We start from the raw sequence: 14,335 nt of genomic DNA on the forward strand, positions 1-14,335 counted from the left end.
TTTAAAGGTGCAAACGGACTATAGTAATTTAATCACGAAAACAGAAGCATCGTGTGAAATTACACAGAATTTACTTGTCAGTGATTTTAGTCTTAACAAAATGTATTACCGAGAACAAAAATCGTCTTGATCCAACTGTTTTACTTTACGACTTTAGTTTTTTTTTCTGTTACAGCACCACCTATAGAAATCATTGCGTCTGTGCTGAAACACCTCTACAGACACACGGGCCAGTAGTTGTAATTGTAACCCTTGTCGAGTTGCAAACTATCTCCCTCCCTGTAACCATGCGCTTGCCTGACCAGAAAGCTAGCTGCGCATTTGTTCCCTTTTATATGGTAAGCGCTGTTCTACTAATTGTGAGACTTGCGCATGCGGCTGTGAGCTAAGTAATATGGTGGTGTTCAGGGAGACCTAAAGCTCTGCGGTGGGCGAACACATTTTGGGAATACAATTAGATGAAAACTTTAATTTCCGAGCTTGGCGTGCGCTAAACTAGTTTAGGGTCAGCGTGTTGCGGCTTGTTCTGTGGGCGCCGTGGGTGAAGAACAGTGGCAGCGTACACAATGTCATGTGCAGTTTTGCACGCTGGGCATTAAAACAGCCGCATTTTAAAGACACCACATTATTCAAAGGCGATGTCTATCTCGATCGTGGCCTTACGGACTGTGAGCTGCAGTGCAAGAGTGCACAGCTGGGCCGCTGCCCGCTCCTCTCTCCGGAGACTTTCTCAGAGGTGCTGCACTGACAGAATCCCTGTGTCTGTAGGAGGAAGGCAGCCATGCAGACTATCAAGATACCCACGGATGGGAAGGAGTGTGCATCTTTCTCACCCCACGATGACTACAAACGTGCTCTCACCCGAGGAGCTGTTCCGAGAGAGATCGCTGCAGAGCTATCTGGAGAAGCTGGAGGCGGACTACAAGGACTTCTTGAAGAGAGTAAACACAGATGAAGGCCGACTGAACGAGGAGGAGAGTCTTAGAGTGCTACGGAGAAAAATCGCGACTTTGACCCCGTTAATAGATGATTTGATCACTTTGAGGCTAAAAGAGGAGGATTTGAAAGCCACAGAGGCTTTACTGAAAGGTGAGAGTAACGCGAGGTGCAGGTGATGAGCATCAGTCATCTGTGTATTTTCCAAAATACAGGACGCCATTATAAGAGACGTGGGAACTATGTGGAAGTGTATTTAACAAAGGAAAGAACAGAAACTCCCACACACCCTGTCAATAAATGTTGTTCACACTGGCCTCTTCCAAGTCTGTATCCAAGAGATGATTGGCTGAAGTTCCTCAGCTCCAGCTGAACTTCCAAACTAAAGAGTTAAAAGAGAGAGACTTGAGTGGATTAGTCTCCAGTTCTTCCAATGTTGCTAAAAGGCAAGTGTGTGGGGGTGGTTACAGAGACATGATACACAAGGTTTCTGCTATAGTTTTTCACAATGATGTGTGCGAAAGGCTTAATCCTGTTACTGCATCGGTGGGGCTAATGGCTTTTCCCAAATGCTGTTGTCCAGATGTTACAATGTGTACTGCTTGGCACTAATATTATTACTTCTGTGCGTGACTTGATCTCAGCATGAGTATTTAAAAATGCTTAGCCCTTTTTTGGATCTGATATAATTTTCCCTGCCTGTTTGATTATGGATTTTTCAAAGATTGTCTACAGGGAGGGGTGCTGTTTCACTCCCATGACCTTCAAAGCTGTCTGGATGAGGCGGGTAATTTGCGATTTAAAATGAACTGATAGATTACCAAAAAACACTGAAATACCATACCTGATAATGCTCTCAATTACAGCACTGTAAAAGAGTAGCATTACTTCCTGTCGAACCCCAAACACTCTTAGTCTTCGCAGGAAATATAAGCGCTGCTGAACTTTGGAGCAAACACTCTCAACATGAGTAGACCAGCACAGGTTACTGTCTATGTGTCCACCTAAGTACTTATATGAATCAACCTGAGTGATAGGTTTGTTGTGGATTACTACCTGTGAGTGATCACTAACTGTTCTGGGATCGAAAACTATTTCTTTAGTTTTTTTTTAAATTCAGAATTAGGCTATTGTTGTCACACCATTGCACAAACCTTTGGATGTCTGACATGCATACAGATGAGCTGCTACCTCTATGCATTAAGCCAAGAACAGCTGTATCATCTGAGAATTTGAAAATGAAGTTGCTTTGACTACTGCTTGTACAATCACTTGTATAAAGTGTGAACAGTAGTGGAGAGCTCACACAGCCCTGAGGGGCACCTGTGCTAATAGATCCTGACTCGGAAAGAGTTTTGTTGACCCTGACATACTGTACTGTGTGCGATTTGTTAAAAATGAATGGTACGATCTTATAATGTTATGGTTAATGGACATTTGCTTCAACTTACTTATCAATAGATGGGGTTGCAGCAAATTAAATGGAGAGCTGAAGTAGTACAGATGAAAAGTATTCCTAGTGTGTTTAAAACTGGGAGCGAGAGGGACTTTTTGTGGGAATTCTTTAGCCAGCAGCCATATCGCCCTGAAACTCACATCTGGCAGCCCACTGAAGCTCAACAGTGTGAGCCTGGCCAGTACCTGGATGGGAGACCTCCTGGGAAAAACTAAGGCTGCTGCTGGAAGAGGTGTTAATGAGGCCAGTAGGGGGCGCTCACCCTGCGGTCTGTGTGTGTCCAAATACTCTGGGGTCACTATACTGTAAAAGGCACCGTCCTTCGGATGAGACGTAAAACTGAAATCCTGGCTCTCTGTGGTCATTAAAAATCCCAGGGTGTCTCTCGAAAAGAGTAGAGGTGTTATCCTGGCATCTGGGCCAAATTTCCCCCTGGCCTTTACCAGTCATGGCCTCCTAATAATCCCCATCTCTGAACTGGCTTCATCACTCTGCTCTCCTCCCCACTGAGAGCTGGTGTGTGGTGAGCGTTCTGGCGCACTATGGCTGCCGTCGCATCATCCAAGGGGCTGCAAACTGGTGGTGGAGGGGATCCCCGTTTTCTGCAAAGTGCTTTGGAGTGTCCAGAAAGTGCTGTATAAGTTGAAGCAATTATAAGAAGGCTCCACAGCCAAAATGTATGCTTTCTTACTTCTCTTTTCAGCATGGAATAAATCTCGTACTTGTTCCTTGTTTATTATATATTTATTACGATTGTCTTACTGGACAAGTCTCCTGAGCCGCTCTTTGTGCATGTATTTCAGACGATGATGCTGAAATACGTGAACTTGCTGAAAAGGAAAGGATCCTGGGCCAGGAAGAAGTACAAGGTTTGAAGAAAAAGGTAGAAACCAATGCAAAAGCATCCATCATTGGAGTGCACTAGAGGTTTTATGTTTTTTGTTTTATATATGTATAACTGATAAAAGGAGATTTTTATGTTGTACGTAAGGTTTAAAAGATTAAAAACATCAATTGCTTCAGGATGTTCAGAGTTCACAGCACTGTGTTCATATTTATCCTGCAGTCCATGTCATTTTCAGGTATTTATTTGTTTGCTGCGGTTCAACAGATTCCGAAAACTTTTTAAATAAATGAATATGTTATATTGTACAGTATGTCCTTGCATTTATTTTTATATTGTTGGCTTGGATAGATTGGGTATCCATCAAAAAACACTGTGAAAAAAACCCTTTCAGCCAAGCTACAATTTAATTTAAAAAAGCAATAACCTTTTTGTCTGGATGGGAGCAGGTAAACTGTGCCCAGTATAGTAAAACATCACTACAGGCTACAGCACTGATACTAAGGCATGCCGTTTTAAATGTTTGGAGCTTGATCTTGCATTTTCTGTAGATATAAATACCTGTAAGTATAAATAACTTACAAGCCGACAGAGGCTTTAAAAAAAAAGACAAAAAGTGAATTTGTTTGGCTGACTGTGATTTCAGATCCTTTCTCACCTGGTTCCCACTGAAGAGGCTGACGAAGGCGACCTGGTCTTGGAGGTGACAGCGGGTGTCGGGGGACAAGAGGCAATGCTCTTCGCGGCCGAGATTTTCCACATGTACCAGAACTTCGCCTCTTTCCAGGGATGGAGGTTCGAAACTCTGGAGTATTTCCCCAGCGAAATAGGTCAGCACTTGGAATTCAGAACGCAGATGACTCCAGAAATAGCTCGGTTGATCAGTTTCTCGAGAAGAGACCACAGGAAGGACCTCCATTTTGCAATGCACAGCAGGACTCGCGATGGAGAAATGAAAAATACTAAGGCTTGAAATAAGAGTAATCTATGATACGTATATATGAGATATTCTAGTTAGGTTTTCCACATTCTACTTCTTTGTTGAAATATATATTGCAATCGAAAAGTGGATATTGATCTCAAGCTAGGTTACCTGGATATGTGCACTTTGCAGTGTGCCTTGTTGCTGAAGGGGGTACGTCTCCTGTTCCTGTGCCTCTCTCTGACGCAGGTGGACTGCGGCACGCCGTGGCCGGTGTCAGCGGTGCGCAGTGCTACAGGTGCATGAAGTACGAGGGAGGTGTGCATCGCGTGCAGCGGGTGCCCAGGACCGAGAAGCAGGGCCGGACTCACACCAGCACCATGACGGTGGCAGTGTTGCCCCAGCCCACCGAGGTCAGTCGAGATAAAAGACCTCCGAGTGACTGCGGTCTTCCCGCACAGGTGGACCTAGAGGCCGCAGCCCCGTGTTCTCCTTGCCAGACATTTGGAAGAGATTTGCGTTTTGCGGTCTGCGCCATTGTTTGAATGGTAAACCTTACCTTTACAGGTGGACTGTTCTGTTAAAAACGGGATGAGCGAGGCAGTCTCGTGCCCCTTTCCACAGCAGGAAAGAGGGATGGGGGCAGCTTTCACTAATGTCACCGCAGGCTTGCAGGTGTCTGGCATGCAAGAGCCTGTATCGCAGACAGGTGTGAACATAACTTTGGGTCCCCAGAGACCAGAAGATCTTCAGAAACAAAGGGAATACCTCTTACCCCTAAATCTAGTGCTACGTAAGATCTGCACTGTCACACCAGGCTTTTCAGTGTTTAATACTGTAAGTATTAACAGTAGATTTACCATAATTCTATCTTTATTGTATGCTGAAATTGTAGGTCCTTTGCGATTTCCTGAATAGGAATCTGCAAGACAGAACAAATTAGAGAATGCCTGGTCTGTTTGTTCTTGTTAAAAGCTGAACGTGCAACAACCGTATTATACAATTCTTGGCAACGCTCAACATTTTGTGCACATCAAGGTGGGGTCAGTTATTTTCCCCCAAGAACCTCAATCTCTGTTTGTCGTTTTGTCTTTCTTGCCGCAGATTGATTTCACAATTAACGCGAAGGACCTGCGGATCGAGACGAAGCGAGCCAGTGGAGCCGGAGGCCAGCATGTCAACACGACGGACAGCGCTGTGCGGATCGTACACCTCCCGACGGGTGAGGGGGCTTCCTTGCATTTGCGTTTCCTTCCTTTGCTTCCCAAAGCTCTCCACGTACGGGAGAGAACCCACTTCATCCTCCTCGGGAACGGATGACAGATAGGGAGGACACGTGAGGACAGTTGAATTAGGGGCCCATTATTGCACCAGTAAGCCACTCTTTCTGCAGGGCGTCGACTTCAGTGTGGCTTCTACATTGATATTGTTAGGGGTATTTTGTTGTACGTTACTGGCCACTGCTATATCTGTTGCAAATGTCACTATAGCAAATAAACGATTGATTGACACTGGCTTATACAAAAACACAAGACGAGGTGCCCATTACATGGGTTGTAGCTGTGCGCTCTGCAGTAAATGATTTCTCCTTGACTGTGCTCCAATACAAATTGCCTGGAAGAGAGAATTGCTTTCGGACATCTCTTCTGCCACAAAGGCTCAAATTAGTTGGTTATTCAAATATTCAAATAATGGGTGCAGCTCCTCCTCATATCAAGACTGAAGTGAAATCAAGAAATGTTTATCTTGTAATTAAGGCAGTAACCTACAGATGAAAGCAGAATCAAGTAAGCACCTGCATTGCCATGTTTGTATGACACATTTCCAACATTCAGCATATAATATTATTAAAGGCAGCCTCCAGTTTTAACTCGGGAGTGACAGACACAGAAGTAAAATGTACTGCGATGGTCCTGCAGGGTGCTACAAGAAAGGGGACAGAAAAAGAGGACCATGTGGCCCATTTGGTTGTTAGTAGTTAATTGATTGAGGGATCTGATCCAGCTCTTTTTTCAAAAATCCTCGGGTTAATTGCCCCCTTTGGTGTAAAATTCAGGTGTGGTCTCTGAGTGCCAGCAAGAGAGGTCTCAGCTGAAAAACAAGGAGAAGGCCATGAAAGTGCTCCGCGCCAAGCTCTACAGCATGAAGCTGGAGGAGCAGATGAGCAAGCGGTACAGTGCGCGCAAACTGCAGGTGGGTGCGCGTCCGACACGGCGCCAGCAGCTCAAGGAGTCCGCGTGTTCATTCGGTCTCTCGCTGGGTGGCAGTCCTCGCCAGCTCCTCGTCGTGCAGGATATTGTCTTTAATGTGCTGGCCTCTGATGTCTGAGGCTTCCTGGCGCTCAACAATCTACAATCCAGAGTCCAGTACGCCCTACTTTTGAGTAACAGTAGTCGTTCTGCTTAAAAAAATATCCTGTCTGGCAACTGCTTAATTCCTTGCATGTTCTACAACTGGCACAGCAATTAATTCCACTACTGTATCAGCTGTCTGAAATGCCAACAATAGATCACTGTAGAAACAAACACTGAACTTACTGTATTTTTCCTGTTTACTTCATTCTCTCAGGGGAAATATATATATATACACTCTTCCAAAAAAACACAAACAAATGGCTTCTATTTTGGCAGATTGGATCCAGGGGAAGATCTGAGAAGATTAGAACCTACAATTTCCCCCAGGACAGGGTGACTGACCACAGGATTAGCAAAACCGTGTACGATATCAAGAGCTTCATGCTGGGGAAGGAACAGCTCAATGACCTGATTCAATCTTTACAGGACTTTTCTGAGCAGGAAGCTCTCTTGGATATTCTGAAAGAAAATGAACTCTGATAGCTGATGTTGTTCGCTAGTTTGGTAATAAAATAAAGCTGTGCTTTTTATTGAGCAGTGGGAATGTGTGTAATTTATTCCTGACCCCTGGAGAAAGCTCCACAGCTGAACTCTGTTTTCCATTCCAAGGTAGAATCAACCTCTGCTTGTTGGTTTGCAACCTGTACATTGGCACAGCTCCACATTCAGACTTATTCCTGTTTCCAGGAATTGTAAACACTGTCAAAAATTAATGAAATTGTTTAATTTCAGAAATGTGTGTGATCTTGTCTTTCCCACCAAAATGGGAAGGTTATTCAGTCATAAGAATGTTATTTATACATTTTAAAAACTCCTTTGAATGCAGTCATCTCAAATTAAAACTAAACTTAATTTTTGATGTGACAACATTGTTTCTTTTCTTGCACATTCATGGGCATTCTGTATAAGCTGCTATTTTACAGTGGCAATGGGACTTTTTCAAAGTTTTTGCCTAATTGAAAGTAATTTATTTTTTGTCCCTGTTGCTTTTTTGAGTGGTGCTAGTTTGGCTTTTATGAAAAACCAAACTATCAGCATGCAAACAAGCTAGGTGGGCCAAATGTCTTCCAGTTGATTGTGACAAACACAAAGCATTGTAATACACTATTAAAAAAATAAAGTTATTTATTTTAATGTATGCTAAAATATTTTACAGACTTAATTCTAGATTATCTTCGATTAAATGTATGCCAGCTGTATAGTTGGTTCACAATATGAAATCTTAAATTTTGAAAGAGAGACTTAGTATTTGCTTTACTATATATATTTGACCAAATAAGGATTATTTCAAAAAATAAATGCCCTAGTTTTATCAGTTTATATATGCTGAAACTTTAAAAATCAAAACTCGAAATCTTTTTAAAGTCTAAATTTAAACCCCTTGTTCGGTGAAATTTGAACCTACAGTATGTGACGCCGGACGCCTTGGCGTGCTGGCTCTTGTAAGAAAAATGGAATTCGCAGCACAGTCCACCAGCCCGCTTGATTAGTGTACCCTGCCCGGAGGAAGCCCCTCCCTCTTTCTCACGCAGCGTCACGTCGTCAAACGCAAGACGGGAAACTCACGCGCGCCCAGTCGGGCTCCCTCCCCATTGGTCGAGGGGGCACTTTAAAGTTACACCCTCGATTCTGATTGGCTGCTGTCTTTTTGGATACGGAATTCAAACTGGATAAGAAACAGGCGGCGGGCGCGACTGGGGCTAGTGTAGTACTGTACCACAACACAGCAGCCTGGGGAGAATACCGCATCTGGAGTAGAGAAGGGGGAAGGATCACGCGTAAATTCTTAACACTGCAAGAAGGTAAGACATGTCTCCCTTCCTCTGGGCGAATCGCGAGTTTTAACTGCAGATTAAGCTGTTGAACTGGGAGAGTTCTTGCAAGCGCTGCCAGCGGCTACCGAGTTTGAATGGCGCTTCTCGGTCTTGTTTTTTTTTTTCTGCAGATTCAAAAAAAATCGACTAATGTTCCTTTTTTTTTAGCAAAGGAAAAAAAAAACGTTATTTACTGCTGTTATGTGTCGTGGCGGTAGCGATCCGGTTCCGTCGGTATTTTAGCGGTATTGGCGCAGCGTGTCCAGTCCGCGCGCGAATCCGTGCCGTGGGAGGCCCCTCGATCGCGCGCCACCGTCTGCCTAAAAATCCGACGGGTTGGACTCCAGATGTGAAAGGGTCAATAATTAAAAATAATGCCATTGTTGACGATTGCGATCGGTGTCGGGAATAATCCATTAAAAGGAAAAAGACTGTCTGCCCAGCCTCCCGGCAAATCCATTTGTTTCTGCATTCAGGCTGGATGCCACAACCATTTGCTGTTTTATTTTAAGAGGTTTAAATGCAGAATCGATATTTTCCATCTTTCATGTTTGATTTATCCAAGTACGAGCGTGTAAGATTCAATCTGGAGGTAAACATCCTGAAATATGGGCCTAACTTCCCCCCCAGCTCCTGAACAACAGGGCTCTGTATTTGCATACTGTAGAGGCGCCACCGCGTTCCGTGGGGGTGGGGTGGTCGCTCCGCGGACAGCTTTCTAAAGTTTGCTTTTGACATCTAGAATACTCCCCTCCATTAGTGATTAATAGTCACGATTGAATCTGCTTATTTTTTTAAGGAACTATAGAAAACTGCTGTAGCTGTTGTATTGCAGGACGTAGTGTCCGCGCTTTCTACTGCTGAGAAAGATGGATGGTAATTTTCAAGCTGGCGTGAGCACGGGTCCATATACGAAAGCAAGAAATAAAAGTCCTCAAGGCAGTTTGTATTCCTATATGCATTACGTTTCTTTGGGTTGCAATTTATTTTGCAGGCCATTATTTAGACATTTAACAATCCTGTGAACTGCATACAGTACCTAAGTACCCTTGCCACGGTGGAACAAAACTGAACAGAAATTTAACAAAATTGTAGCAGGAAGTTTCATAACTTGAGTCAGGTGCCACAGCTGACTACCAGGTCCCAGAGTCTTGAGTATTAACGCTCCTCATTGTTTCTTTTACTTTTTTAAAAGATATTTTAACCGAGTCCCGGAGAGATGAAGTGCCCGTTCGCACCCCTCCAGAAACCCTCTCCCGTGAAAAACGCGGAGAAAGACGACGGGAGGCACGGCACTGTGGACTTCTGCCGGGAGAAACGTTCCCTGAAAGAGGAGCCCCCGGTGTGTTGTGACCCCCAGCGCCCGGCCAGCCCCTGCCTGTTCCGAGAGCCCCTCAGGGGCGTCCACAACAAGGAGAACCGCAGGACCTCGCTCGCCGTCGAGCTTTCCGACAGCAGGGACTTCGACAGCGACTGCATCCTCAGCGGCAATGTCTCCCAGGAGGACAGCGGGTATCTGTCGCTTCACAGCAGCCAGACGGAGCAGGAGGAGCTCGGCCCCGGGGCCGCGGACGATGATCAGAAGGTGCCCAGGAGGCACCACCAGCTCACCCGGTGCTCGCCGTCTGTGCACGCCTCTCCCTGCGGGGCCAGCCCGGTCGCGCTGGGGCTCCCGGTGCTGCATTTCCAGCAAACTGTCTGCAAGGAGTTGAGGAGGAGGTACAAGAGAACCCAGAAATTCGACTGGAGCGTCGTCGGAGAGGTCGCAGAGGACTTCCGACTCCAGGGGGTCGTAGGGAGGAAGATGGGCGTCGAGCAGCTGGACATTTTCCAGGAATTACTGGAGAGGGACATGAGACACGTCCTGGCCAAGATTTTACACTTTCTCACGGATGTGGATTTGATCAAGTAAGTGTCATTCACGGTGATGCAGTTCCTTATTTGACTTGTTTGTTCAGCAGATGCCCCTGTTTAGGGTGAGTTAGGGTATGGACCTGTTGACTTTACGTGCGGGGTATAAGCGAGGTCAGCTCAAGACTGGAGATGCGATGACACAAAATGAAATATAACTTTCCTTTGCTTAAAAGGTTTTCGGGAGGTCAGCAACTCAGCCATGTTATTGAATTCAGTACCCTAGCTTCTTTTAGGAATTGGCTGTATGTGATTCTGTGATTAATTATCCACTATTGGCCCGATGAGCTAGATGAGCCCAAAGACCCCACCACTTGTTTGTAATTTATGTTCACAATTAGCGTGGATGCATCGTTGGTGATGTGAACGGTTGGAGGAAAAGAGAGGCCAATCTGAGCATCAATATAAGATTGATATGGAAAGCAGTGGGGAGATATGAGGGGTTCTAAATGTGGGCGTAGAGAGATGGAGGTCTGGGGACCCCATTAGATTGGGAGTAGTCAAAACCATTCCTCGATCAGTGACATTGTGTACATTGAATATCCCTCCAGAGTTATTCCAGAAAGGTTAAGGTTCTCTTCATGTGCTGTCTGTGATGCTCATGTCATTTTTTTTTCTTTTACATCGACAGCTGTCAAAAAGTGAGTAAAACGTGGCGGAGAGTCATCTGTGAAGACAAGTGGGCCTTCCAGATGTGCAAAACGGATAAAAAGGTAATATTCCGAGCGTTACTTCCCAAAGCATGCCAGAGTGCCGGGCATAGGGGAGGAAGGGCAGTCTCATTGCTCAGCTGACTGGGTGGAGAAGCGCGATCTCGGTTTGCCAGTTGAATTAAGACTGGATGTGCCCAAAGAGCTTTTTATCCGGGGCACATGAATACCTTAGCTCTCGGATAAGAACAGGGTAACTTGGCTCTTACAACCAGTGCAATGGGATCCTTGATAACTGATTAGTTAGGAGAGCCTCCTACTCTTGAACCGACACCACACAGAGCAGACACATGGCCTAACATGGTCGTGATGCTGATAGGGTGCCATTCCTTTCAGTGAAAATGGCTGCACACCATACTCAGAATTAATATGAGATTGTCTGTTCTGGAAGCATATCTTCCATATCACAGCTGAGGCCTGGGCCATGCTAGGTGCCAGCTGTGAGCTCTCGTTTAACTGGCTGAACAGCTATCCAGCTATCTATCTCCTCTTCAGCTCTGCAGGGCTTGCAGCATGCCAACGAGATGAATGAAGGGTTAATGCTGTCGATCCGCACCCTACCTGTGCAAGTTGAAACTCCATCTTAGTCGCAATTCCAAATGACATTAATTTAAGATCCCACATCTTCCAAACGACATGCCATGCATTATGTTAGGAGCTGGAGCCCGATGGATTTTAATCGTGCTTTGACGGCAACCTACGCGTAGCTGGGCTACAGACGTACTAGACCACAGCTGAGGGTCCTGTTCTTATGGCTAGCACACTTGGAATTTGGCACAGCCGGTGGAAAGGGACTGGTCAATAAATTCTGGCATATTTTGACTTTTTTGTGTGAAGTCTTTTGGCATTTGGATGTTAAAATACAGGACTGATCCTCCTATATGTTTGTTTTTGTGGCAAAGGCTAGAGAACTGTGCTGTGAGAGTAAAAGCAGTTATTTGTAATCCCAAGATCTTCGGCCATCAGCAACTTGCTGGTTATGTGTTGCTAGGTGCTCAGGAGAGATTGAGCTCATTTTTTCTTTACCCCCCCTTAGGATGCAGAAACGTCTGGGGATTTCACCACGAGGGACTTCGCCTTTTCCAGAGAGGTCCTGTCTTGCCTCCAGGTTGCGGCCTCTACTCCCGTCCACAAGCCACCCAGGAGGAAGGAGTGCGGGCCCAGCCGGCACACAGAGTTCCAGCAGGTACGGGCGAGTTCGTGCCAGGGAACGCGCAGGCGTGACGGGGTCACGGGCGTTTGGGGGGAGCGAGGTGACCGATGCAGGGGGGACGACTCTTGGCACACCAGGCCAGGGTGGCGCCACGTGCGGCCTTCACCTCACGCCAGGGGTTCTGGGATAGCCTCTGGCTTTGCTGTGGTGGTGCGGTGGCTCTGTGGCTCAGGATCTGCGCCTGTGGCTGGAAAGTTGCCAGTTCGTATCCCGCGGCCGGCAGAGGAATCCTGCTCCGCTGGGGCCCTGAGCAAGGCCCTTAACCCCAGCTGCTCCAGGGGCGCTGTATAAATGGCAGACCCTGCGCTCTGACCCCAAGCTTCTCTCCCTGTCTGTGTGTCTCATGGAGAGCAAGCTGGGGTCTGCGAAAAGACAAATTCCCAATAGAAGAAATTGCAGGTCCTGAGCCACAGTGCCACCGCTCCACCCGGATGTCAGAGCGCAAGTCTTAGCATGATCCTGCAAAACATATTGACAGTGTTGTAATTCAGATTATAAGGTTGCATGCGATTCTTCTCTCCGCAGGCAGCAGACGCATTGAAGCAGCACGAAGCCCTGAAGCCGTGCTCGCACTGCGGCTCCCCGGCCAAGTTCGACTCCTACCTGCGCAGAGCCACCTGCACCCGGGCCAGCTGTGGCTTTGACTTCTGCACCAGCTGCCTGTGCGCGTACCACGGCTCGCAGAGCTGCAGGACTGGGAAAAGGGGCCAGGCCAGGGAGAAAACCACACTGCTCGCAGGCAGCAGCAGGAGCAAGAAGAATCTGAAGAGGCTCTGATCTGCCCTTTTACTCATTTGTGTGAATGAACTCTTTTTAAATTATTTCTATGCATTCCTCGTAGACATTGCTCTGTATGGGTAAAAAAAAAAGTGTTTATTTTGAAGCGGTAATGCACAGTAGTGTCTGCACACATTTTTATAGTAGGGGAACAATCATTTTATTTTTAAGAAAAATTTGACTTGAAGTTTTAATGTTTCTTCCCTGGCTACCTGGGCTGCCCCTGGGGAGGGTGCAGTTTAAATCAAATTTCCCGACTGCCAAAAGTTAAAAGTGTTATGACGGGTATGTTTAAAATGTGAAAGAGCGTCGCGTTTTATCGAACAATGATTTTTTACAGTTTTAGATTTATAAGGGGAATTGGAACCGGTTCAGCTATGGCGTGTTCTCTTTTGAGAATGCATGATGGACTGGCTAATCCCCTGCATCTTTGAAATGTCTGAATATGAGCTGTTTGATATGTAAATACAACTGTAAATATTTATAATACTGTATAATTATATGTTGTTACTGTCTGTGAATAAACCTTTTTTTTCTTTTTTTAAAGAAAATGGCCTAACCTTTTTTTAATTGTAATTCTGAGGTGTGGAGTGTTTATCCACACATGAATGAGCTTTTTTCTCTGCTATTTCTCTGTGCGCACCATGTGAACTGTGCCCGTGATAAAAGATTGAGTGACTCAAACGGTTTGGGACTTGAAGAGAGCAGTCAAAGTGTTCCAGTTTGTGTAATTTAGTAAGTGGGAAATTTTAAGTCAAAGCATTTTGCCACAAAATTAAAATGCTGCACGCTGTTGTCCATTTTAATGGAAATGCTTTAAGGTTATTGGATCTATGCTGTTCTGTAGTACAGCTTTGAAATAATTTGTTAGATAAAATTCTGAAATAAGAGGTATCCCAGCCGGAATAAACTTTACTGTAGCCTAGAACTTGAGCTAAACCCAGCAGTCCTGGTCCAGAAACCCTGATGTCGTTGACTTTAATGAAACAGCTGGTTCTGAAGTGCCTCTGATGTGAAATGTGGGTCATTTCAGGAAATGTGCAATTACGTCTATTGAATGAGACTGCGCAAGCTTTTGCAGAAGAAAGCTCTTTAGACGAATACATTTCTATCCGCCCTGCAAGTATAATTTTATCCTCTAGGTGGAGCAATAATACAATATTTTATCTGGGAAGACGTAGAGCTTTACGGATCTGGGTTTGTGGTGTATTCTCATCTGCATAGACGCTGAAAACTGGAAGTGCAGGTGAAACAAAAAGAGGGGGGTGTATCTTGGCCTCAAAGAATTTCTCGGCACAAAGTGATGCAGTCGTGTTTAGGACAGAGATGGGCATCTTTCCCATTCATCATGGAAGGATGTAAATGAGACGCAGTGATCTGAGCATGATATCCAGGTGA

The 14,335-nt window shown here is 45.5% G+C and overlaps 2 protein-coding genes across 2 annotated transcripts; both read left to right on the forward strand.

The window, feature by feature from the left end:
* Window positions 1-380: 380 nt before the first annotated feature.
* Window positions 381-7,646, forward strand: mtrf1l (mitochondrial translational release factor 1-like). The gene is made up of 7 exons (XM_088934049.1): window positions 381-1,089; window positions 3,196-3,275; window positions 3,883-4,066; window positions 4,408-4,571; window positions 5,263-5,380; window positions 6,215-6,351; window positions 6,789-7,646. The coding sequence occupies exons 1-7, from the start codon at window positions 639-641 to the stop codon at window positions 6,990-6,992; spliced, it is 1,338 nt and encodes a 445-aa protein (XP_088790175.1). The 5' UTR covers window positions 381-638; the 3' UTR covers window positions 6,993-7,646.
* A 612-nt stretch (window positions 7,647-8,258) lies between these two features.
* fbxo5 (F-box protein 5) lies at window positions 8,259-13,291 on the forward strand. Its single transcript, XM_088934311.1, has 5 exons — window positions 8,259-8,314; window positions 9,522-10,234; window positions 10,869-10,950; window positions 11,984-12,133; window positions 12,686-13,291. The coding sequence occupies exons 2-5, from the start codon at window positions 9,546-9,548 to the stop codon at window positions 12,935-12,937; spliced, it is 1,173 nt and encodes a 390-aa protein (XP_088790437.1). The 5' UTR covers window positions 8,259-8,314; window positions 9,522-9,545; the 3' UTR covers window positions 12,938-13,291.
* The last annotated feature ends 1,044 nt before the right edge of the window (window positions 13,292-14,335 follow it).

The sequence above is a fragment of the Atractosteus spatula genome, chromosome 15 (genome assembly GCF_055471065.1).
Source record: "Atractosteus spatula isolate fAtrSpa1 chromosome 15, fAtrSpa1.hap1, whole genome shotgun sequence".
In the NCBI taxonomy this organism is placed as follows: Eukaryota; Metazoa; Chordata; class Actinopteri; order Semionotiformes; family Lepisosteidae; genus Atractosteus; species Atractosteus spatula.

Coding starts and splice junctions, on each gene's coding strand:
- mtrf1l (XM_088934049.1), top strand. CDS start 639: ATGTCTATCTCGATCGTGGCCTTACGGACTGTGAGCTGCAGTGCAAGA. Junction 1,090..3,195: donor CACAGAGGCTTTACTGAAAG/GTGAGAGTAACG, acceptor CATGTATTTCAG/ACGATGATGCTGAAATACGT. Junction 3,276..3,882: donor TACAAGGTTTGAAGAAAAAG/GTAGAAACCAAT, acceptor CTGTGATTTCAG/ATCCTTTCTCACCTGGTTCC.
- fbxo5 (XM_088934311.1), top strand. CDS start 9,546: ATGAAGTGCCCGTTCGCACCCCTCCAGAAACCCTCTCCCGTGAAAAAC. Junction 10,951..11,983: donor TGTGCAAAACGGATAAAAAG/GTAATATTCCGA, acceptor ACCCCCCCTTAG/GATGCAGAAACGTCTGGGGA. Junction 12,134..12,685: donor GGCACACAGAGTTCCAGCAG/GTACGGGCGAGT, acceptor TTCTCTCCGCAG/GCAGCAGACGCATTGAAGCA.